Genomic DNA, 27,263 nt, shown 5'->3' on the forward strand with positions numbered 1-27,263 from the left:
ATGTCCACGGGTACCTGGGCCGAAATAGCCCCGACTGATATTCCGGGTGCACCGAGCCAGCTCATCGGCGGGCCCAGGGAGAAAACGCCCAAAGCTGGCAAGCCCGATACATGTACATGTAAGTCCGGCAGCTGTATAAATAGCCTGGCCCCCGGTGGATTCGGCCGATGCACCCGGATGTCCGGCCAGGTCCGAGGCACCGGATCCGGCTTGCTTCTCTTTACCTTTTCTTATGTTCTGCCATACTCGCAGCCCGGAGTGCCCGCAAACACTCTTTGCCTTTTCTTTTCGCATCCCCTTTTATTTTCATCCTGTACTTCCGCAGAGTAAAGGTGCCCGACTATATAAAAAAAACTGCAGGCTTGTCTATTCGGAACAGGAAGTAATATTGCTATTGTCTGATTTTACTTTTTTGTTGGGTAGAAAATGATTAGTAAAAGTGGAAAGGTTTTCCTTGTGCCTTATATTCTTTGACAAGCTTTTTCCAGAGCCAGAAATTTAAGTATGAGGGGATTAAAATTATTCATAATTTTGGCAATATGCAGTATCACTCCTAGTTCTAATCCTTTATTATTTTCATTTATTTTGTGGATGAAATTGACTGATAATAATGAAACAAAGGACATCGTAATGAATACAAATAAACGCCTGAAGTTCGTGAAATGTTTTTATTTTTTAAACAACCAGCTGCACGTTAAACACTTTAATCTTTTTAAACGTTAACATATATATATTTAATACTTGCGAAATGTTTCAAAGACATGGTATAAAAATGATAAAACATAAAAATGGAAAAATACAAAAACAAAACAAAGCATGGTGATGTTGTCAGTGGTTCATGTTCTGAATCTGCAAACACCGTACACCACCTTATAAAAAAATCGTACCCTGTCATTTTTTTTTAATATAATGCATTGATTTACATTAACACTTCAAAAAGCAATACATGCAGGCCCTATATATTAAGTTTGAAATACATGTCTGGCCAGGTTTAGATTCTGTAAACGTACACTCATCGAAATTTGGTTTATAGTATGTAGAAATAAATACAAATTACAGCACACAGTTACATAAACATTAAAACATGTGGAGAAATACACATGCATGTCCAAGCACACATGTCAAGCAATAAAGGCAACTGTGGTGGAATGTCCAATAAACATATAAAAACATTGTACTTAAAGATGAAAAAAATACCTGAGATATTTCAACATTTATCCAAAATAATATGAAGCTGGCAATGATCACACACTTGTTCATTGGACTCCAATGACATCACAATTTTTGGCAAATATTGTTAATGTCTAAACACATAAAAAGAAACAATAAAGTACTGAAGTGACAGGGAAGTACCCTGGAATGAAAATGCATAGCATACACCCGGAGATGTTTTGAACAGTTATAATACAGTATCACCGAAAAATCCTTTGCCTACACCAGTAAGAGTTGCATGTAATTTCCCTTACAAATTGTCACTACACAAATATTTGGAAAGACACTTTTTGGAACATGCAGCAGTTTTTGATCTGAATATTACCAAATACAGCCCATATTAAAAACTTACTTTAAGATATAAAAAGGATTACTTGTACACAATACAGGATTTTAATGGCATAGATGAGTTGAACATTTGTATACCCAGATGAAGATTCAATCTTCATCTTCACTTTCTTCATTGAATGCACCTTCACTTTCTTCATCAAATACACTACATGTTTCTTCATGTTCTTCGAGGTTCATATTGGTCTCTTTGGATTCATCAAGTGCATAAGTTTCATTTGCCAACTGAATGTTATCATCAATGTCACTATCAGACCCTCCTTCAAAGTCATCACCTTCTTCATCATCATAAAAATCCTCCTCCTCATCTTGTTCATGAGTATCAGCAGAAGTGGGCACTATCTGCATGTTTTGGCAGTTTTTGCAAGAACAACCTGGATCACAAATGCGACTTGCTTTTTTACATAATTTACAAACTTTGGTTTTGCACTTGCTTTTGGCACATGAGCAACCCCTGGTGAGAAATTTAACATTTGCTTGTATAGTCTCTACATTTTCCTGAGTATCCCACTACATTTTCCTGAGTATCCAAAATTTGCCATCCATACCGTGAAACATCAGGATACATAAAAATTGGTAATAAAGCTTGTCCCCAAACAGTGCTCACCCAGCATGATCAAAGCCAATGCAATTTTAAAGCTGCATCTGAAGGAAGTAACTCATCTTCATAAGAGCCCTTCCATGTGGCTTTTCTGATTATTTCAAGAAATTTTACATGATGATCATACTGTGGTGAGGCACTGATACTGTGAAACAGTTCAACTGGAGACAAATACTTATTTAAACAGCTTCTATGGGCTGCAAAATAAACACAGCCAATAAATCTATAAAATGCTAATAATCCCAGATCGGAGTCTTGGTTAAGGCTTGTGTCTGACAAGATCCCTTTCTCACTCCCATTAAACAGTCCACATATGAACGCAGCATACTGGAAAAATGTATTAAAGAGCGATCGTTTTCCTAAACGGACAAAATACGACACAAAATCACATCCACTGCATATAAATACAACTTGAATGATTTTAAACAGGTTATGACCTCCTTCAACAATGCTTACTAGATCCGGATCTCTCTGGAGACAGTCTCTTTCTTGATTATTCAGTTCTGTTGGAAGACCAACAATGTTTCGGGAACACTCTAGTAATTGTAAGTTTCCGTACACTGCCAAACACCGATAAAAACAAGAACCATCTCCAAAAATATGAAATACTTCAAAGTCTAAGAAATTCCCAGACAATCCTCAACATCAGAAAGGATTTCTGAAGGTCTTGGCTGCTGAGCCATAATAGATGTTCCGCGCCAACTCCTGGCCACACCTTTAGAGGTCACAGCTGCATATGATGCAAGAACATCTATATTGTCAACAGATAAGATTGTAAAGCTAGACCTTTGCAAACCTTCAAATGAATTTTTGCCTGATCTGCTGTTCTTTACCTCTTCCAGAAACCTATCTAGTGTATCCCTGGATACACAAAACCCAGCTTGATTGAACATTTTTAAAAGTTTTGTGGAATTTGACAGGCGGCGTATTGCAATTAGCAGTTACGATGTGCAGAGGGTAATTGTTGCTCTCATTCACAATAAAATGCATGAAAAGAACACCATTGATTCCTTTGTACAACTGACGTTTGGCATGGTCGCTTGCATACATGTAGTTCGAAAAAAAGGAATGAATCTGATGTCAAACTTGATACGTGTTTCTGTTCTTGATCATTCATGGTCAAGTAGGGGGGGGGGGGGGGGGGGCTTATGCCATATTTTCAGTGGGGAGCGCCAATAAAATCCTCAAATCATTCACACTATATTAACTAATGCACCCTTGTCACGACTATTTCTTTAGGGGGAGACCGTTTGTTTTACATCAGGAGAGAAAGACCCCTTTCAAGTAAAAATTCAGGATGTCATGATGACATCATCTCTCCTTGTCTTCATAAGTTTCTCCTTGTCTTTATAAATGAGAATGTGTTGGAGATTCAAGTAAAACACGAGCCCAAACACGTTAGTCGGACACTCTTAATAAAATTGACATTAAATTGATTGTATACCAACCATCGGTTCCAATGGTTGGAGTACAAATCAGAATGAGCCAATAAGGAACGGCGCAGTCGTTTGTATGTCTGTCAGTCGGTTGGTCGGTTAGTCAGTTTTTTTTCTTTTCAATTGTCCAATTTGATAAATGTCGCCACATGAACTTAACAAAACTGCACACCTGAAATCCCGATATCATTGCCGAAGGTCTTCAGCACCTAGGGCTGTCCTGGTGTAGTTTTCCTTTTCTTCCTCTGGCATAGCATGCCGCTCATTGCATATGTTTTGATTTGCAGCCGTAATATCAACCCGCTCGCAAGAGCCTGTTATACAATAAACAAGCAGAACTGGTGAAATAATTGTGTCAGTTTTCCATGTGTCTAGATATTTTGTGTAGTTGTTTAACATGAAAGTCATACCACTAGTCCAGATAATATGCATGGAACAAAAATTGTTTGTGTTTGTATGAAATACAGGATCGAGGATGGATAATAACAGATTTAATAGAACTCTTTACCTGTTGAAACCTGGACTTCTTGAACTCATTAAATACTGTGGGTAATCTCGCTGGTCTCCGTTTGGTATTCTCTCTCAGAACTTGTCAGTGCAGTTGACATGGTTTGACAACTCAAGGTCTCTTTCAATGAATTTGTTCTTACATTTCATAGATGGTTTAGGAAATATGAAAGTGTACTACCATTTGTTTTCTCTTTCTGTGATGTCACCCGGGGCAGGAAGATTCTTCAGTGACTGGAGCAACTGTGGTGGAGCCTCCTTCAGTTTCTGCATGTCTAGTTGGTAGTTATCAACACCTACATTTGTACATTGTACATCATGGTCATGTCGGGCACAGTGGTTAAAGTAGTCATCGGATACAACTACCCATCCCTTCCGAAATCCTTCTGCAAGGTTATGCGGAAGGTATCATGGATCCTTATTGCATTCTGCTTGAGATGACACAACTATCCAGCTTATAATGGGATTCTTTCATCAGGCAAAGTGCTGCCCCTCTATACCCTTCCACCCAGGCGTAATATCTGGTACACACTATCTCCTGGGAAGCGCTCAACTTGCCCGCGAGGACAAACAATTGGTTAGCCAGAATTCAGTTCACCTGTGGTGCGTACCTTTGTTGGTGTTGCCATCTTCTGTTGTTTGGTTTTCTGCTGTCTTCATCAACATCATTTGCTGTCAGATGGTTTTCAACAAATTAGTCAAATGTGACAACAATTTCAGACGGACAATCTCTGATGTGATGCCGAATGTTTTGTAACACTTTCTTGAAGCTTGAATATTTTGATAATGCCACATCATTGGCTCAATACTACAGCAAACTTCAACAAATCAAAATTTAGGTCTATTAAGCAAATAAGAATATACTGCATTGATTTCATTTTATATGAAGTTGTTCAGATTTTGAATTGAATGTTTTTGCTTTGTTCATAATTTGAAATAATTAGGCATATTACATATGATAAAAAAATTTCACATTTACTAAATATGAGAAAAATGATGTTTTTAGCAAATATGTGAATGCATGTAAACTAACCTTCCAGTTCTTGGTAGATTTTTCTGTCGCTGGCGAAAATGTCCACTCTGTTTTTGAAAAATGCGTGAAGCTGCCAGAATTTGCGCATCGGAAGCCTCAGCAAGAGCTTCAAGTCCAAAGTCATGCTGGGCCTCAGTTCTGTTTTAAGTAAAATTAACCAAAAGGAAAGCCAATAAAAATAAATAAATAAAGACACAGTAATTCAGTACAAAAGATGTTGGCTTGCGCAGACTTTTGGCATGAGTTTAATAACAAGGGTGATTTTAGTCATGAGGTTATCCATAGTCTCCATAGTCAGTTACACAATTTCTGACCATTTTTTTAAAAAAAGTTTTACAACAAATTTTGACTCTTAATTTCTTTAATTCTTAGATTGCAGTAACCCGGAAGGAGCTCATTAAGGTAGAAATTGGAAAAGGGTAATACATGCATAGAACCATGCTATCTATGGGCATCTCCTTTCTGTCTACAACTCGTTTCATAACAGCATTGAAACTTTCACTACTGTTTGTAGTGACCCCTGAGTCGGGTGTGTATATCCCCAGTGGTTCTAAGACCCATCTGCCTGAAGATGTAATATATGGTTACAGGTCATCCTCAAAATGGTGTAGAAATGCCCTGCCTCATTTGATCTTGACCTGCCCTGCCTCATTTGATCTTGACCTTCCAGGGTAACAAATCGTACTTATGTTTGCTCTTACAGTTCAACATGCCCCTTTACATCCTTTCTGTATACATGTACTTGGCGGTCTCAACTTTCCCCCATGGGCAATGACCCACCGTTTTACATCACCAAGCAGGTGGTTTCAACACAATATGTTGGTTGCCAGCAATTCTGCCTTGATAGCGTTCACAGTCGCTTACTTCTCCTTTTTTTGTAGTTCTTTGCTTTGTTTGCCTTTGAATAATTCGCTGAAGTCTGACATGGGCATATGTCATATATGGGCATATATGGGCATCTCTGATGCCTGCCCCGAACACTGCAAAGCCACACAACCCGCGCACTTGTTGAACTGGCTGGCTTCCACTTTCGGTTGTACGTGTACCCTTTGCTGTCCACAAGAAGTAGCTTCCCTCTCTGCGATGCCCCATCAAGAACCTTGAAATGGACCTCCTCCTCATCTCCAATGCCCTGCAGGTCGTCTGGGATGGTTGGTTCAGGAAGTGGGTCCTCCTCCGGTGGTGCTGGGACCGCAAACTCTTCTTCGATGTGAAAGCCGACCTCGACCTCCATCGCCTCTTCAGGAGGAGTAAGGGGAGATGGTGGCGGTGAGAGATTCGCACAAATCTCGCAGATCCAGCTGGCAAGGACGTCTGGATCGCTGACAATCCGGACGTACTCATCAGCCGAATAACCCGTGTTGCACGCCCGATGCTGCCACTGGTCGCAGACATCGCACTGGAATGCCTGCTGGTTGCGACGGATGTTCATGTGGCAAATGTCGCAGGGAAACTTGGACGGCATCTTGGACTTGATCTTGATTTTTGAATCTCGCAAAATGATTGGAAAGCTATATCTGACTTGGACTGGCCTCATCTACATGTAGATGCTGATCTTTGAAGACGTGCCCCTTTTATAGACATATGATGGATTCTGGGCACTTTTTAATCCACCAATCGCTTTCCAGATTTCTCTTTTTTTTTTGAAGAGCCGCCACCCAATAGGCGACGTCGCGTTCCACGCATTGGGGGTTGCACGCCCCAGTAGCTGGCGTGGGCGGCCCCGATCAAACGGGAGCGGCGTCTTCAGAACTATCCATTGGGCCAGAACACAATGACTCGCTAGACATGGCATGTCACGCTACTTATACAAGACTAACAATAGTAATTAAGTGGCTTTTCAATTATTTCACATAGGCAAAGATTGACACGCTACTCGGAATGTTGATGGTATGATGATTTGTGTTGATTGAGTTATCCCCGTAAAATAAAACCCCATGAAATGAAAGACAAAATTAATGTCCTAAAAACTGTAGAAGGTGACATAATTATGTAACATTTCATAATGACTCGGTACACTTATTTAGTAATGCAATAACTGAAGATCAAATAAGTTACGAGCAAACTCCGCCCTAGTAGCTGGCGTTATAGCCCTGCAAACGGGAACACAATGACGCGTGAAACATGGCATCTCACGCTACTCACTAAGCTAACAATTCTAATTAAGTGACTTTTGAATTATTTCACATAATTATGCAAAAGACTGACACGCTACTGGGATTGTTGATGGTTATCAAAATTAATGTCATAAAAAGTGTAGAAGGTGACATATGTTAACATTTTTATAATTTTAAGGAATCAGTCCACTTATTTTAGAAATAAGTTTTCGCAATAAATGAAGATCAAATAAGTTACGAAGCTTATGATTGCTATAGCTCCTTCCACGAATTCGGCGAACTCCGCGATCATCGGCCAGCTGCCAGAATCTCTCCAGAACAATCTCTTGCTTGTCACCACTGGCAATTCCCCAAAACTCAACGGCTTTTGGTTTTCCACATCTTCGGATTTGTCAATTACATCTAACTAAAAAGGAACAGAAAAGTACATGGTAGGAAAAGTACAAGGTACGAGTCGTCCCGGGTACGAGTTGTCCCGGGTACGAGTCGTCCCGGGTACGAGTCGTCCCGGGTACGAGTCGTCTCGGGTACGAGTTGTCCTGGGTCACAAATTTGGGGTACGAGTCGTCCCGGGTACGAGTTGTCCCGGGTACGAGTTGTTCCGATACCAGTCAGTTGAGTTTGGTGCTTGTCGTGAACAGTATGCATCATGTTCATCATTCCAACTAAAAGCTTCAACATTACCAAGCTCAGGGTTAGATGACTGTTCATGTATCCTTTCACTACAGTCTCTCAATGGTAAGGATTGATCAGATTCTGCAGCCTCTGCCTCTGATCAAATGATCCACTGTCATCAAGTGTCTTCAAATGTTCTTCAACCAGAGCCCTAATTCTCCTACGTTTTGTTCGCAAAGAAAAACTAATATTGCGAATTCATCCATTCTATATGCTTGCTGAACTATCAAAAATGATTGTAAAGAGCCTCCTCACTGTCCTTTGATCTTGCGGACCTCAAACTTGCACAATGTTGAGTTCAATCCTGAACACAAAAGCGTCCGCTTCAACAACCCCAAGTTACCGGTCGGCTTACTATCTTCATCTGGTGGCATACCAACAGCGATTCTACACGCTATAATATGATAGCACGTTGTTTGGGAAATACATGGACAGAATTCTTTCGGAAATAAGGTAACAGAATATCATTATTATTCCCTTCGAACCTTGCACCATAAATGCCCCACATTCAGGAATGCAAGTTATCCTGTGGTTATCGAGCAGCATTTTGGTCATGCTCAACTTGCCTAGTCTTCCTTCTGAAGCAGTTACCTTCAGTGAGATTGACTAAGCTAATTGAGCATTTACTACATGGTCAACAACCGAACTTGGTCCAGCTACACGTAGAATGAATTGACAAATTTGCGTCATCCAAGGAGGTTGGACATTTCTTGTGATTAGTCTTTAGATGATAGTCGCCTAGATTGCAGTATCCCTGAAGCAGCTCATTAAGGTAGAAATTGGAAAAGGGTAATACATGCATAGAACCATGCCATCTATGGGCATCTCCTTTCTGTCTTCAACTCATTTCACAACAGCATTGAAACTTTCGCTACTGTTTGTGGTGACCCCTGAGTCGGGCGTGTATATCCCCAGTGGTTCTAAGACCCATCTGCCTGAAGATGTAATATATGGTTACAGGTCATCCTCAAAATGGTGTAGAAATGCCCTGCCTCATTTGATCTTGACCTGCCCTGCCTCATTTGATCTTGACCTTCCAGGGTAACAAATCGTACTTATGTTTGCTCTTACAGTCCAACATGCCCCTTTACATCCTTTCTGTATACTTGACGGTCTCAACTTTCCCCCATGGGCAATGACCCACCGTTTTACATCACCAAGCAGGTGATTTCAATACAATATGTTGGTTGCCAGCAATTCTGCCTTGATAGCTTTCACAGTTGCCTGTTCGTGATCTGTGATACGATAACTACATGTACCAGTGTCCGTAAAAAGTGAAGGGCACTTTTAATGGGGAATTTTTAAAGCTCTTTGTGACTTGTCTGGTATTTTCTGTCACGTAATATGACAGCCACTGCTACTATGGGATTTTCAACAAAATGAGAATGTCTCATTATCAGCATAGAGACGTAAAAATCACCAAGATTGAATGAGGTATCGTATGATATATACAGATAGTTTGCAGACTTGGAAACCCTCATCACCATCTCAGACAACAGCTAATGACATGGTATGCTCTGTTCTGTCAGCTATCATGAAAGTGTCCTTGATAAAAACACTCTACATGTATCTATGTTTATTTACAGCTTTTTTATCATGGAAGAGGGAAAAACATTCGGGGAATGTTACTGTATTACCAAAACCATCTTCAATCATCATCTCACGGATTTTAACACCCTCATTGGCTAGAAAGTTATGAGTGAAACATACTGTGTCATAGAAATCCTTGCGTTTTGTATTGACCCATGTCCTTCCATACTTCTCCTTTGTTTTGTAGTCCTTTGCTTTGTTTGCCTTTGAATAATTCACTGAAGTCTGACATGGGCATTTTTACTTTATTTTTGTACTCGGTTGCCGTTCTCTTAGACATTTTTGCATTGCTTTCTGCAGCCGTTCTTATCGCGGGTGTTGTACAAGAATGATGTTGCAACATTCCTGATTTCCGCTTTTGTTGTGGAATGGACTTTAGGTTGCGGTGAACAGCCCCTGGGAACAGAAACAAAAAACACCTTTTTCATAATTAAGAAAGTGCATGTACAAGATGCGAAGCTTTATAATTAAGACGACTTTAAGATGTAGCTTACCTTCAAACCAAATAACTGCCGTGAATAGACTGACTTGACTCTGTTGCCAGTGTGCGCTTTGAATTTCGTCTTGGTGTAGGCAGGTATAAGTTCTCTGAGAAATCAACTTGAATGAGGGCCGTTGATGTTGGACTTTTTGCAGCTTTTCTTCTTGATATGTCGCAGCTTGTTACCTTTTCACATAGCAGTGCTCTAGAAATTGTGGTAGAATTGAGCAGATATACACCTGGAGGTCCTCCCCTTCATATTCCCTTTATACAAAAGTTATATAGAATTCTTTTAATCATTTTGGTCAGTACAAATGAGCTGTCTTTCGTAGACGCAGAGAAGGCGCTTTTACTTTCATGGAACTTTTTGCTTGCATTTACCATGCCAGCAACGAATGAGGAGCAGTCGCCACAGATGCATTTATGGTCAGGCGTGACACTTGTACCAATATCCTGGGAAGTTAAAATGTCTGCTGTTGTATCGGGTACATGAAATCTTCCCAGTGTTCCAGAGATGGGGATTTTTCTACCACGTCTAGGCATGAGGCCTTTCACAGTTGCAACACTTTGCTTCCATAATTACACACTGCGTTTCCAGCGGCAGCTTCACCAACAAAACAAAATAAGGACTCAAAGGTTTAATCAGAGTATGAGACACTGAGACAATCAGAGAATGATGACACGAGGTCATTAACTGTGAAATGCATATTGTAGTAACACGCGAGGGCGTGCCTACTTGGTTGTCCCCACCTGAGTGCGGACTGGGGAAGGGGAGACAATCCCCAAGACCCGGTGAATAAATGAAGACACACACAGAATGTTGAGATGTTGGCTGTTTAATAGTGGACATCAGTTAATATAATTGAAGACAGAAAATAACCCCTGCGGGCAGAATAAATTACAGGAGTTTGGTAAATGATCTACATGTAATTGATAATGAATACATGTATAATCAAAATTGTTTTCATACAATTTAAAATGATTGACAATTGAATAATCGTTAGACTAAGTTGACATATGACCACAGAATAACAATTTATATTCATGTACACGCACTAGCAGACACTTGAAGGAGCCAATCTCCCTCTCTTGTAGGACGAATGAAAACAAGAAGGGCTCACGCCATGTATGAGGACCAGAATACAAAAAGTAGGCCTTGTTGACTGTGACTGGAGGATTGAAGCGCGCTTTGACACAAGTGTGTAGTACTGGCTGCTTCTGACAATATCATTGTACTGTGTGATTGGAAATGATGCCTGCATACTGTGTGATTGGAAATGATGCCTGCATATCCTGTTATACATCAGTTGCTCTGTTTGCTTTTCGGCCCTGAGGGTCTTCAGAGCTGGCATCTGAGACGTTGCATAGCATCACTGACAATTTTGTGGATTCTTACACTTCTGTTGTAATGACGTCCAGAAAGAACACCACTGATGGGTAATATTCAAAGCGTTAGGAAAATAAGTCAAGCTATTGGCTGAGCCACATTCACAGTTTGCCTAGAATACACTGTTGTTTACATCCACTACAGGCAAACCGGTACGCCTGCAAAACTTGCAGTGCAAGAGAAGACAGCGGCACATCAGGCATAAGATATTAAAGAATAGGCAACTCTTAGATACAAAGCAGAGTAAACTAAACCTAAGTATGCATTTTTGTACCCATAGTCAAGCATTTGGTTAATGAGATCTGTATTTGGAGCAGTGTAACCTTGCAATGGAATAGGGAGAATGAGAGTGTTTGTGCAAGTTACAGCCCTTGGGAGATAAGAGGCAGATGGCATCCCATTCATTTATGGTGTAAGCCCAATTTTTGGTATCATTGTACTTCCAGTTGTCCTCTACAACGAACTTAACCAGTTGACTCACAAGTCACAGTTAAACATTTGTCTTGCCCATCATAGTTGAAGAGCAGATCACACACATTGTTTGCATGCTGATCATTTGCAACCCTGTTGATATGTTATTGGTTGTTGTTTAGAAGCAAAGCTGTCGAGATTATTGATGACGCAACTTAATCCTCTACCTGTATTTGCCTGTTGTGCTTAAACCTTCCACGAGTTGATTTTATTTCTTCCTTCTTTTTAAGGAAAGTTACATGTAACTTGTACATGGATTCTACTTTCAGGATTCTACATTCTTTCTGATCCCATGTCTATGCCTGTGAAAGCTGAAATCTACATTTTCTAGTATAGCTGTGAAACCGCGTACACCCTATACATGTACATACACCCTTCATACATGTCATATTTTAGTTAATAAGTAAGTATGGTAAGCATGCATTTGTTTAAACTGAATACATGTATTAGCAAATTTGCCGTATGGATTTTTTACTGATTTTATTTCTTAAAAAATAATAGTCTTCAGGAACGCCAACAAATAGGTATCTCGCTGGATTCCATCATCAACATCATCGCAGACTTGTATGACTCGTGACTCGGAGTCAATTAAGTCCCATTTTCCATGACTCAGACTCGGACTCGAGTTGTGACGAAAATGACTCGGACTACCTGCGTGACCCAGTACTAGAAAGAAGAAAAAAAATACCACAAATTTAAACTTTAAAACCTAAACTGAAATGATCGTTTCCTAAAGAAGCTTTATGGAAGGTAGTCTGTGTAATAGACCATGGCTATTAATTATGCAAGTCAACTGCATCTTGACCTCTAGATTTGGTTTGGGCCACGCTTCCACAATTGCCATGAGCGTGCATTTGAAACCAGCCAACCACATATTAATTCCCTTAGTCAACATTCTGCACCGAGCATCAATTGGGCAGATTTCATAAATACAAGGTCAAATTTTGACATTTGAACTCCGTTTGGGAGTGCATTGTTGGATACTGCATTATTTCAGACATTGCCAACATACATGTAGCACAGGTGTAATGATTTTTCGGGTGATTTTTTTTTTTACCGAGAAGTGCATTTAACATGAACAAGGCGCTGCATAATTATGTACTTCATTGAAATGTATTTTGATTATCGGAGTTTTCACTTCACCCGTATATAGATTCCGTGTACCGAATTGTGTTGCTACGTGCTTCAAACGACCAAATCCCCCCCCCCCCAAAGAAAAGAAACAATTCTACTCTTTCTGCAATGTGTCAATGCATAGAGGTCAATGTGATCAAAGTTTTCTTACCTCACACCTAAAGCCATTTGAACAGCGATAGATGACAACGTCGCCCCTCTGCAGATTTCTGGGACTTCGCAGGATTGGCCAGTCACTAGTCTTGATTTCTTTTACCAGCACTCGACGTTTTTCAAGAGGCCGAATGTGTGAGGGCTTGACGCGTGCCTTCTGTGATTTCGGGTAATCGGTCCATTTCACCCAAAAGTCCTCTCCCTCACGTTCAACAATTAGGCTTCGTAGCCACAACCCGCATGCTGGATCCACAGCTTGTACAAGCATGCCAGCATTCGGTGTAGGTTTTGTCGACATTTTGACTTGAATACGTGTATCGGGAAAACGATGACCCGTAATAGAACTACCATGTACATTTGTTGTGTGTACACAAGTGTCCGCGCGCACCGAATGATTCGACCTTCCGTATTATCTTGTACATGTACAAACATAACATACAGGCATTATAGGATGATCTACGATGCCACCTAGCTTGGACGCTTGTGTGACTCCCACTTCAAATGAGTGTATTGTGTCGTTAATTGGATAAGTAACCCTAGTGATCTCAGTAAACAACCCGTGTGTGGATATGTTTCTTAGTCTTTATTCAGTGGTGACGACATGCATAGGCCTAATAATAGAGATATTCAATGGACCTCATGTCATGCTTTATTGCGGTTCGTTGTGCCTTTGCATGTCACTACATGTAGCTAGTTTCTTTGAAGTTTTCTAGAGCGTCCATTCTTAGCGTGTACACATACATGATGGACCACGCTTCGGCTTTTGTCATTGTGCCTCCATCAGTACAATACATCTTTCTTTGGTTTGTATTATGAAAAAAGATATGGAAATTTCTTGAAGTGTGCCAATGGAGATATTTTAATGTTCCTTCCGGTTGCGTACGTGCCTGTGTCCTATCTCGCTTTTTCACAATACATGTACAATACATGTGTTATCCAGCAGTTTGGTTCGATTATATCCGCATATTGGATTGGGAAGACATGACTGTTATTTAAAGGGCTTAAGATCTCGAAAATAAACAGACAAATTCAATTAACAAGTAGACATAAATTTCTCTCTAAAATTCACAGGTTGCTGTTGTTAATTTTTAATTGAAACTTGTTTTACAGAAAAAAACAACATGTAGTTACATGTACTGGCCAGGACCTGTTCGGTCGTGTCATTATCCGTACAGTATAATGGCAAATCACAGATAAACTATATGTTAGCAAAACTCTCATAAACAATGTGGGAAAGGGGTATAATCGATATTTTTTAAAAACAAACTGAACTAAACAAAGCCTTTCAATCCATAACACATCTCAAAACGGACATTGCCAATTTTGTCAATACAGAAATACATGTGTAATTTGTGCATTGCACAATTTGTCGTTTTTTTGAGAGCAGGACCTACTTAATATAAAACGGATATAATTGCAAGGGTAAATCCAGAGCTGTCTCCATTTATTCAGAATACAATGCAAGTGATTTTGCATTGTGACAAGGATAGCATCGTGCCATAAACTTGTGGCGTCTTCCATGAATAAGTCATCCAAACTATAGACGTCCAAACAAAGAACTCCCCGTTCGTATACAGGTACATGTATCGTAAACAAATTGAACACCTTTTTGACAACGTCCTTGGAACTTTACAAATTACCTTGTTATAACAGGTCCCTTCTGTAATTAATATTGGAATACAGTACACAGAAAAACAAAGGCTTGTGACCTAAATTTGCTTGTTCAAAGCAGGATGTTGTACATGTAAATAACAGTGCTCTTTTTATCAGTACACATTTTAAAACACAATATTGTTTGCTTCAGTATTATATGCGTTATGTCAATTAATAACTATAATGCCCAAAGTTTAGGTCTATGTGGTATTTCTAAAAACAAGCTTGATCTGGCGGATCTCGGATTTTCGAAAGCAGCCGTCCAATGAATTCGTGTTCATGCATGAATCATGTTATTTAAAGAACGGTGTTTTGAGTACAGAAAATTATAACTTTTGCCCGTGGACCCTACTTATGACCATGTGTGACAATTTGATCATGTGGCGCGGCATGTTTGGCTGGACTACTGAGTTTTGACAAAGTTTGGTTGAAGTCGATCTAAATAATAGGGGCAATATACAATATTACAAGGTATGTTACTCACAAATATTTACGTTTGATACAAACTAACTAACTTATTAATTACACTTACTGACGGAGTGACGAGATTTATTGAGCTGCCATCACGCAGCTTCAAATCCACAGATATCGTCCTATACGTATTCAGCATGTACAGGTATATATAGTTACGGCCCATAGGAAGCATTTGTTATTGAAACCACCCAGGTCATTATTTCAGACCAGATAGTCCAAAGCAGCTAGAGTAAGGGGCCGTTCACAATTATCAACAGTTTCACAAGTGTACAAAGAGTACACTTTTTCAAGACCCCCCCCCCCTCCCCCCTAAAAGTCTATATATAGACACTTACATGTGATTTAAAGGGTTTTTGTAACTTTTGTAGATCAAGTTTTTGGCCATGACATGTGACACCGGCCGTTAAAAACACGCAGTGGATACGGACTATACATGTACATGTACATACAGTACATTTTCATGTACGTGTGTAGGACAATGCCGCGCATGCTGTACACAATACGTTCATGGGATGCAATGCGGGGCCTGGCGCGGGGCGCGACCGGCTCGGCAAGTGCTCGATCGGTTGCGGCTTTCGGCTGTGGCGACGGGCGAGAAAACAGATCGACATTTAAAAAAAAAAAAAAAATGTACGGCGGCCATTAACCCCCTCCCCCCCCCCCCCCCCCCAGCGTACGGTTTGTACGCTCTTGAAAATGTTGATAATTGTGAATGGCCCCTAAAAGACAGCGATTTCGTAAATTTACAGAGGTACGAGTAGACCATTTGTGAGCCCCCCCCCCCCCCCCCCCACCCCAGCAGAAATTAACAGCAATAAACCCAAATGAAATACCTAACATGCAAACTGATGAAGCCAGCAAACGTGTCTGATCAATAAACGATTTCAGTAACCGGTTGCCTCTCCACCACAAACGACAACAGCTGGGATTACTTTTCTGAGATGCGAAATGTAGCTTCGACACTTCGATGGAGTCATCCGTGTTGTCCAGAACTTTGTGATTCCTTCTCTCAGTTCGTCCTTCTCTCAGTTCATCCTTCGTCGTAGGCTTGTGAATCTGTATAGCGGTAAATTAACATAAATTGTGATAATTACGTTTTGTTCAATGTATTTGTGACCCGTGTTGTAATTTAGGCCACAAAAAAATTGGGACGGGGAAACTGCTTCTAGATTTTTTCTGGTTTATTTGTCGTATCTGTGAATTGGAGAAGAGTAGAAAATATGCGTACCGAGTTATCTTCATCCAAGAACAGAATGACTAAGTTAATTACTAAAGTTATACACAAATACTACAATTAAATAGAGAAACAGGTAGCAAGTTATTATTTACACACTTAGTTAAATACTAAAAGTGGTGCGGCGACGCGGCTTTTTTTTTTTTTTTACCTGATTTTTTTTGCCTCTAAATGTAGGCTGATGACTGCAAATGGTGCCCGACTTGACTTAGTGCAAGTGCAAATATATTGGAGTCCAGAGAGGCCACATAAAGCTTAATCTCGATCATAACCCCATCTAAAAACACGTTAAAATTGTGCAGCAGCAGGATTCCAGTCAAACCAGTGAGTTTGGCGGTTTTGAGACATCATCTTTTATTAAAAAAAAAACTTTTTCACTTTGCCAACGCGCACGGCTACGGCGACGCGCGCCCATACCAGAAACCGGAGACTTTCTTTTTTTTGGCCTTAATTGTGGATGTAGCTTCTAGCAGCAACCTTAACCGCCCGTCCTCAGTTTACGGTGGCGAGAAAAGCAAACGCCATGCTAATACGCGTCACTTTGTTCACAATACATGTATTGTACTCAGTGGGATTCTATTTCAAAGTGTATAGGCCTAAAGAACAATTTCAGTGTGAAAACGTACGACATCAATGGTGCGTTTTTTTCTGGTGGAAGTGCCATCCTGGGTTGTCGTGTTTTTCTTGCCAGGTAGTATAAATAATAATAGGCAACTAAGCGCATACACGCAAGAAAAATGAAAACAACCGTCACGGTGCGGCCCTTTATGCGGGCACTCAGTAGAGTTCACGAACTGACACTGATCTTCAGTTTCCGATATGCGAGCGCCGCACCCGGATGTATAATTATGAAGTTAGTTTCTCGAAACAAGTATCGTTTAAATATTTGTAATATTGCTAAAACGCCTCACCTTTCGTAAGAAACATTTCATTTCATTCCAGACCATCTCGATGGGGTTCATGTCCGGTGACTCTGCAGGCGACTTTATCCAATTGATGTTCTCTTTCTTCATGAAATCATCTGCGTACTTGCTGGTGTGCTGAAATTCAAACAATAACAAGTATTAAAACAAAGGAACTTAGTCAACCAAACATGCTTCATTAACGAACGTTTTGCATACCTTACTTTAGATTTGAAATCAAGTCGGTGATTGACCGCGCGATTCGGTTCACTTAGTTCGGCACATTGTGGGGACTAAACAACTTTATCTCCAAGGTAAAAATTAAAACAAAGAAGTTTGCCCCCACAAAACCATTATTTGCCCACTGTTATAGGCATGCAACCAAGGTCTGTTGCATCTTTAAAAGTGCTATGACAAAAAAAAAGAATCGGCGATACTGCCAATTTTTTTTTTTGCCTTTTTCACACATGTATAATCATGTTAACAAGGTGAATTACACACAATGATTATGTTTAAGCATTACCTTGGGGTCGTTATCCTGCATGAAACGGTGCCCATCGGGGTAGCGCTGTTTCAGGAAAGGTAATAGACCCTCCTTTAGAATCGTGTCCGTGTAGAAGTCTTTACGCATGATGCCGTCGAAGATGAAGATCTTCGTCGAGCCACGGCAACTGATGCCTGCCCAAACGTGAAGTTTGTACGGATGTTTTGGTTTTGGCTTCAAGCGCCGTTTACTTCCGTCATGCACGTTGCGAAAAGTCATTCTTGAATGTCGGTCCATTTCTACCGATGACTCATCCGTGAAAACGACATCTCTGAAGTCGTCGTTTCTTTGGAGGCATTCAAGGGCATATTTCAGGCGTTTGACTCTGTTTTCAAGTCTGATAAGCTGGCAGTACTTGGTACCTGTTCGTACCCATCCAAGTCGTCTTCGGGCGCGCTTTATAGTGTTCAAGGTAAACACAGTTCCCGTTTTCTCCAGAAGAGTTTTTTTGAATATCAACGGAAGTTGTCTCGTCCGATTTTTTTCATGGACTTGTGGATGATTGATAAGCTCCGTGCGTTCAGGAGACGACGTCGCGTACGTCTTGGCTTGTCCCGTATCAATCCGTCTTGATCAAATTGAGAAATCACTTGGCAAATTGCTCTCTTTGTGTGAAAATAACCGTCTTTGGCTATTTGAAGTCTTATTGCGTTGGGCTTTACGCCGCGATTTGACAGTTTTAGGATTTGAGTCCGAGCACGGAAAGAAATTCGACTAGGCATAGTCTAAGTCAAACGGGAGAAAAGAAGGAAAGATTTACTCGCTGCTACTCGCTTCAGCTGTAAACTCAATTGTGTGTGTGTTCGTGTGTGCGTGCTAGCACTGCGCTGACTTGAAAATTAAGGGTCTTGGGCCTAGGTATTAACGTTCAAACTTCAAAGAGTACCACCCGTTTGGGCCGCCCTATTATATCGTAGGGGACCGCTGACTTAAGTGTAAAACCGCTGGGCCTACCTTTGTTTGGTAAGCCTAAAGAGTGTATACATTATCACTGAATTACAAAAGTTGGCGCATGCAGGACCAGAAAGGCTTCAAAGAGTATACCGCTATGAGCATGGAGCTTAGAATGTCAACCTCCTTGTGTGCATAGATTTGTGTGTTATAGCACACAATGGCGTGAAGCATGTTCCTATTAGTGTGGCGCGACGGGTCTTTCTATGCCTCCCATCATGGAGCTGTTTAATTGCTCCATGCTCCCATCATAGAGCAAGGACCCAAGGAGTCAGAACTCTTTGGCGATTTACATTTTGACCATTAACATACCAATCCCTCGGGAATGTCTATAGCTACAGCACTGTGACCGCAAGCCTCGACCATTCAAAGCGTGAATGCCAGCAGCCTTTGAACACGATGATCGTCGCCGCCTTTTTAGTTGGTAACCAACAACCTCCCTATATGCTGCATAATAAGTCGGGTCACGTCGCTGCTCTTTTGTGAAAATGTATTTTACGACAAGATAGGTTTTTACAACTGCGCAGTTGTTAGATGTGAGTTATGAACTCAAGTTAGCAATGTGCAGTTGTTGGTGCTTAAAAGCGTTATCTGTCCCTGTATAAATTTGGAGATAAATTGGATTTCTTTCAGATAAGTTTTCATGTATTTTCAGACATTTTAATTGGCAATATATCATTGATGAAATGTGGGGTTTTTTTTGAAAATTTCACAAGTTTTCACATTTAAGGTACAGAGCATTTTGTTCTTCATGAAATGATTGTTCCATTGATGTTGACCACATTTATATACAGTATCATCCAACTGCGAACAAACACTTCAAAATCATTCATTTTTAGCGATGTATGACAACTGCGCATGCGTATTTACCATGGTACTGTCTATGAAGCCATGCAAACTCCTTTTTCTGGCATTAGTGAGCGCGGATCTCTATTGTGTCAAGATTAGCGTAGTGAGCAACTGAGCAAGCTGGCCGCCAGGTGCTTTCTATTGTAGCTTTCGAGCGCGGCGACCATCATTTTACTTTTGAAGTCTTGGAGTACGAACTCCTTGGGTCCTTGCTCTATGCTCCCATGGAGGAAGGAATAGACCTTTCTTCACCGGGCATTCACGGCAAAACAACAAACGTTAACAGTTCAAAATGTTGGATACATAATGGAGGAATTCCTCCATGGATACATGCATGAAGTATAGCCATTTTGAAAGGTAGTCGAGAAAACATCATTCAGGGATAATGTTTATATTCAAATGTAAAGCAGAGTGCAACTAAATCTGACAACGTTTTAGCGCACTGCATGCAGTGAATGTTGTATATTCCAAGAAAACAATATTCTAGGATCTCGATTTCAAATCAAAGTTGCCGAGAAATGAAACGAATTGCGCCCGGGGCCGAATTCATCGTCCAGACCGGTCACATTACAATCGTGAATGATTGTACGTCGATCGTTCCAACACCAAATTGACAACGAACTACATGTACTATGGAAAATTCCAAAAATGCGTCTTCACAGACCTTGTTGGAATGGCCTTCTTTCATTTGATTTGCCCGTAAGAATAATTTCAAAGGGACTTAATTTCGTGCCATTACTTTTGTTTCAACAATAGTTTCATCAGTTACTTGCTGCAAATGATGGATTATATACGCAGCTGTAATTAATACTAAATAAATTACTGAGAGCGCTGATGAGCCGGATGACACGTTACCTTAGAATACATGAATAAGTAACTCGTGTGTGTACACAGTCAGTGCAAAATGCATAAAAGACGTTTTAATAACGCGGGTGCTGCTCGAAATGTCTTAGCAATACGGCACAAGAAAATTTGACGCCCGAAATGCTGATGCACGTGGCAGCCTGCAATCTGTAGGAAGTGAAGTCGTTTTCAAGTAAAGTATGAGCCCATGCGGAAAGATGGTAAAATTAGCTCTTATTTTTAAAGACCGTGTAACTCAATTTGTATTTGTCTTGCGGACTGGCAACATTTTTGTCTTGGCGGAAAAGCTAATGAACTGTACTTCATATGATATGTTTCGAAATTTGCAAGTTCTTTTTTAGCTGTGAAAAGGGGGCTTAAGACCAAACAAAAAATGGTGTGTTTACGGAAACCCGACCGACCTGAAAATTTGTCTGCCAAATTACCGACTTCAAACTTTTTATTGCCATTTTGAAGGTTGATATTGGTAATTTTAAATGAACAAATTTCAAATATTTCAAGTACTTTTAATTATTTGCCACGAACATAAGCCATTTTCCACACTTGAAACTGACCATGATTTGACACAAACATACCTGTGTTAAACGTGCGAAAATCAAAATGTCTTCTCAAAACTTGAATTTTGCGCAAACGCATTGAGGTGAACTGGTGCGCCTGGCCGACGGACGGCAGGGTTATATACATGTAGAATAAAAGTCCCCACGTGCAATACAAACGTGCGTACTGCATTATCAGCCCGATACGTACGCCGACAAAAATGCTCATCAAATTTTTCAGCCCCCGGTACTCACAAAATAATTATTATACACGCCATTAAAATGCACAATATAATCGTTACGTACGCCATTATTTCATCTTGACGTGCATAATCATGGCAAAATCTTGAAAAATCCCCTAGTTCTGATGCACGTGTGATCAAAATGCACACAACTATTTCTGTTAGAAACCCAGCTAGCGCTGCCTGCGGGGCATTATATGCATGGTTCCCTTCGCGTGCTAACGGAATCGATGCTATGATGAAGGACAGGAACCAGTGACTACTTGCCTACACATACGTCGTAGTATGCATGATGACAGTGCAATCGGCCGAAGTTGGATCGTAAACTAAATACCAAACAAACATCCATGGAAAAAGAGAATTTACGCGAATTAATTCACATAATTATTTCTTTGTTTTCTGTGTACATGTATATGTTTTCCATTGATATGACGCGATTGCAAAGCTCGAACTTGTGGCAAAACATCGTAGCTGGCCGGGTTTTTGCAGTAGTGCAAGATTTTCGGCCACGTGGGATGGGCTGCACTGTGAAGAGCCGCACACAGTGCAGTAATGCACAGACTGATACTGCGCGGTGAGCACGGCGCTACGGCCAGCCAGACTGAATGTTGGCGGCGCCAGCGGCAGTGATTTATGATATAATAGAATCACCCACCTCAAAATGAATACCGACCAACGTTTTCCTTTTCAAATTTGCTGTGATCGTCTAATAGTAATACCGAAGTTCATTGCGAAATGAAAGTGTTATCATCACAATGATAATGTTCTTCTTGATCATGTTGATTGTTTCGTATGTACGAAGCATTTCTTAAGCACCCGATCCTGGAAAAAAATTGAATGCATGCTGTAACTCAAACTATGATTATGAAAAGTGGCATTAACACTTTTGGCATCACACAAATTTATTTTCCTAAAAGTCAAATCTGTGAAATATTTCCTTCACTCGAGGTGTAAACTTCTTAATGATGGTAAATTAATCTAACATTTCAGCCGAAAGCAGACTGACTGAAAGTTCAGCACAAGATCGTGGCATAATGGGTTTTATGACTGTAAATTCACAACAGCACCTCTAACCGCAAGATAAGAATGTGTGCCGCGTGGTCGTGGTGATTAAAAGGACGTTTAGGCCACAGTAGAGGACAGTGTCTTTTATATGTTCGTTGCATGATAGCATGAAGTTAATCACCTTGGCCAAACCGCAGACTGTTTGCCTACATGAGGAGGGCGAAGTTTTATGCGTGTGCGTAATGCACGCTCCGATAATAGCAGGGGCATTAACCGGTACCCGCTGTTTATCGAGGGTCGTGATTCGCTAACCGTGAGCGGGACTGTAAGTATGCATTTGTGTACCCATAGTCAAGCATTTGGTAAATGAGATCTGTATTTGGAGCAGTGTAACCTTGCAATGGAATAGGGAGAATGAGAGTGTTTGTGCAAGTTACAGCCCTTGGGAGATAAGAGGCAGATGGCATCCCATTCATTTACGGTGCAAGCCCAATTTTTGGTATCATTGTACTTCCAGTGGTCCTGTACAACGAACTTAACCGATTGACTCACAAGTCACAGTTAAACATTTGACTTGCCCATCATAGTTGAAGAGCAGATCACACATTGTTTGCATGCTGATCGTTTGCAACCCTGTTGATATGTTATTGGTTGTTGTTTAGAAGCAAAGCTGTCGAGATTATTGATGACGCAACTTAATCCTCTACCTGTATTTGCCTGTTGTGCTTAAACCTTCCACGAGTTGTTTAAGTGCACTACCGGCCTTCGTGGTTGCAGCCCCAAGCAAATCTTAAGCCAGATGGGTAGCAAAGAAAGTGATAGGTGGACCTCTTGGAGAAGACACAAGCCTATATAAATAAACTTTGTTACAAGTAGGTTATAATTAAGAGCTGCAATACATGTTATTCAGCGAAATTAACTTCTCACTGACCAGTAAATTTGCCTTTTATTTCAGGAATCACTCTTGTACAGTAAATTAATTCATGGGGTGTAAATGCAGTGTTCTTAGCAGAATCGACCTTATAGTGATTGCTTAGTGTTCAAAAAATATAAATGCGATAATTATTATCATTGTCTTCTGTTAAAATACTTTTCCTTTATGCTATCTCTGATTTTGTTCATGCCGGCATTATCAAGGTCTCTTCCCATTAAATTCCTCTCCACCATGGAAGTTCGACCTTGCCAGCTCTTCAAAAGGCGTTATTGACCTTAGCTAATATATCGTCAAAGTTGCTCTCGTTCATCACAACCAAGTTTTCATTTGATCCTATGAACGCGATCCTTCATACCAGTTGACAGTAGTTTGACTCTGGACTGGTGAGCTGCGAGATTGCTGTTTCTCTGCCCTCAGCTCCCAGACGTCAGCTCACAGCTCTTTCACAACCTTTGAAAGATTGTCCAGTTTCGATTGCATCAAAGCATTCTGGGCAAGAATGCGCTGCTGGAACTAACTTTCTAAACCTCCGATGAAAGATAGATCCTCTGGCATATAGAGTAATCCTCTGGGATATCTTGGCTTGGCTGGGGTTGCCAGTTGCAGGCAATATGAATCTCATGGTCTATTCTAAGAAACCTGTATGATCAATAAAACCTCACGTATTCTTGTCGTCATTAGGCACACTGGCAAGAATATTGGGTACTCCAAATCTATTACATCAAAAATATATTCAACATTATCATGGGATGTTACCCCCTCCCATAGCCTTTCGAGAATACATGTATTACTCAATATAACCCCAAATGTGGGACGGCTTCTTCGAATTTATCTTGATCAAGGTGTCTGGATCTAACTTGATAATCATACAAATCTGCCTGGTATTTTTAATATGTTTCTCACCCAGGCTTGAAGACGATAGTTTCTTCTTGGATCGTCCCCTTCATATTCCCCTTACAAAAAAGTTCTGTGGAATTCTTTTAATAATTTTGGTTGATGTGTATGATCCGTCTTTCGTAGATGCAGAGAAGGCACTTTTACTTTCATGGAACTTTTTGCTTGCCTTTTCCATGCCACCAGCAACGAGAGAGGAGTAGTCGCCACAGATGCATTTATGGTCAGGCGTCAGACTTGTAATGTCCAGGGAAGTTAAAATGTCTGCTGCTGTTGTATCGGTTACATGAATCTTCCCAGTGTTCCAGAAATGGGGATTTTTTCACCATGTCTAGACAAAGGCCTTTCACAGTTCGCATCATTTCGCATCCAAACTTATACACTGCATTTTCAGCGGCTGCTTCATCAACAAAACAAAATGTGGACTTTTAATATAGATATAGGTTTAATCAGAGTATGAGACACTGTCATAAAAGACAGATTTACCTGTACTGGCTGTGCACGGCCCCTGGACTGCTAGCTCCCCGAGCCAAGCTAGCTAGCTCAGTAGCTGTGTACGGTTGAGGGGCCCTGGCCGCGACCGTGCCTGCATGCATGCGCGACTGACTCATTGCTGGGAGTGAGAGAGAAAAAAAACATGCAAAATATACTACAGCTATGTACATGTACATTTTGATTTACCTTTATAAACCATCAAGCCCTGCTTTTCAACCTTTAAGGCCCTGAACTTTTCCTTCAATCCATCATACTTGGCACACCGCGTGCATGGTGCAGGTTTGGTGCCATGTTCATGATGAACTTTTAGTTTCTGTCCATTAGTGCACTTTGTTCTCACTCCATATAATTAAGGAAGATGCTGAGTTTTGACTTCTGAGTGAAGGGCACCAAGCCTGCGTTATGGCTGCATCACATGCGGGGAAGAAAATTGAAACACAGGTGCGCATGTATGTTAAAGAAACAGGATTCTAGTTTTGGTCAGGAAACCAGTCTGAATTACTCTGTGCAGCTAGGTTTGTATCAAGACTGTGTGCGCACATGTACCCATGCATGTACCTGTTCTGTTTCTTCCATTTCGATGTCTTCATCTCTATCCAAAGCCGAGCAGGTCGCTTTGTATTCCTCTGCCCAACACCAAGGGTCTTGGACGTGCTTGGCCGCGTTATGGCTGCATCATATGCGGGGAAGAAAATTGAAACACAGGTGCGCATGTATGTTAAAGAAACAGGATTCTAGTATTGGTCAGGAAACCAGTCTGAATTACTTTGTGCAGCTAGGTTTGTATCAAGACTGTGTGCGCACATGTACCCATGCATGTACCTGTTCTGTTTCTTCCATTTCGATGTCTTCATCTCTATCCAAAGCCGAGCAGGTCGCTTTGTATTCCTCTGCCCAACACCAAGGGCCATGGACGTGCTTGGCATGGCAGAGTCATCGCTGGGAGTCACATCGACCAAATCATCTTGCTGCTTTTCCAGCTCTCATTGTTTTCCTTTGATGTATTTGAAAAATGTCCCAACACTTAACATACACTCTCTCTGCGCAAAAACGTATGAGACTGCATGATCTGAACATTTCTAAGTGCTTTCTCGGTGAATGCTTCAATATTTTCCCTGCCAAAAAAGAAGACTTTTTAGGACAAAAGACCTAGGCCTACATCATTTTTTGTACATGCATTATCTCTTTCTTTCTATGTGTTCCACTGTTTCTTTCAGTCCATCCAGTGTGCAAGACCATATTCAGTGGCTTTGGTGGAGAACTTCACTGCCTCGGGGTAGCATATTGTGTTGATCAAGGACTCGGATGGCATTCTAGGATCAGAATGACATGCTGCCTTGAGCATGGATGCTGTTATTCTACCTGCCCTGAATGAGTACCAAAGCTTTGAGTTTCCTTGATCTCTTGTAAGTTCTTCAACTCGAATGGCCTGTTTTTCTGTTACTTTGAAGGAACTCATTGCCTTTTCACATTCAGCTATAACGTCACCATAAGACTTCCCTTGCAAATTGACATCATAACTTTGTAAGGGGTGTTGGCAGTTCTGAATCAGTGGCTCTGGGTATGAATTGCTGATTATGTGGAGCAACCACAGAAAGAATGGCCGGCTTGGATGATGACTTGCTAATATCAGTGAAAAGTGTTGACATCTCTTGTGAGGTGGGGGCTGGAATACTTCGTGATGGCTTTGGCTCAGGATATGCGGGGGCTTCGCCTTCTAAAATCTTGCCTAACTTAGCCTTCTTGCTTCGAGAAGATGTAAAGTCTATCTGCTGAATCTCTTGAAAGTCTGCCTTCTTCAGCGATGGTACCAGTCAGTATGCCTTCTCCTGGGTGACGGTCTTCTTTTCCCGCTGTCTATTTATGAACTCTACCGCAAACAGCAGGGCTCCAACATGGGTACATGTCTCAGCCAAACCGGCCATGCAGTCGCAGTAGGCTGAATGGATTGTTCCATCAATGCTGGCAATGACCCATGGTTGCAATGGCTTCTTGCTAAGCCTTTGGGAGTGCAAAACCTGCAAAATAAAAAGACCAGAACAAAATTTGTAGATTATTGAGACCCAAATAAATAGAGAAAGAGCACAACAAAGAAAGAGGCCATATACAAAAATTGCTTCATTTTAAATTTTTGCCGGGCGGGGCTGGTTTTTTTTGGGGGGGAGGGGGGTCCTCGCCTCACATGAGAATGCTTACATATTTATACAGAACATGACCAACAAAACACATCGCATCCCACCAGTGAATACCCTACATGTCTTCACTCCTACTTTTCACGCTACTCTTATTTTATTAATGCACCACCTACGCTTGGTGTTTTGCATGGTTATCTAAACAAGCTATCAGAGTCACAACTTACCCCTTGGTCTGATGGATGCTCAGGCTGATTTTCTTCCTGCATAGACACAATCTGGTGAGAAATTGAGATTGTTTCAATCAATTGATGCACTCGTTAAATCCATTCAGTCTTTGTTAGAAATCAGCTACAGCATAAAGCGGTGTGCCACTACTCTTGTTTCAATATACAAGTGAGGATATCCA

The 27,263-nt window shown here is 40.9% G+C and overlaps 1 protein-coding gene across 1 annotated transcript; it reads right to left on the minus strand.

Annotated features, from left to right (window-relative positions):
* Positions 1-15,777: 15,777 nt before the first annotated feature.
* Positions 15,778-18,360, minus strand: LOC119727812. Its single transcript, XM_038199880.1, has 4 exons — positions 17,932-18,360; positions 17,418-17,546; positions 16,067-16,328; positions 15,778-15,851 (listed from the first exon to the last, which is right to left on the minus strand). Exons 1-4 carry the CDS (start codon positions 18,187-18,189, stop codon positions 15,778-15,780), a joined length of 723 nt encoding a protein of 240 aa, XP_038055808.1. The 5' UTR covers positions 18,190-18,360.
* Positions 18,361-27,263: the final 8,903 nt, after the last annotated feature.

This window comes from Patiria miniata, unplaced genomic scaffold (assembly GCF_015706575.1).
Source record: "Patiria miniata isolate m_02_andy unplaced genomic scaffold, ASM1570657v1 HiC_scaffold_20, whole genome shotgun sequence".
NCBI lineage: Eukaryota > Metazoa > Echinodermata > Asteroidea > Valvatida > Asterinidae > Patiria > Patiria miniata.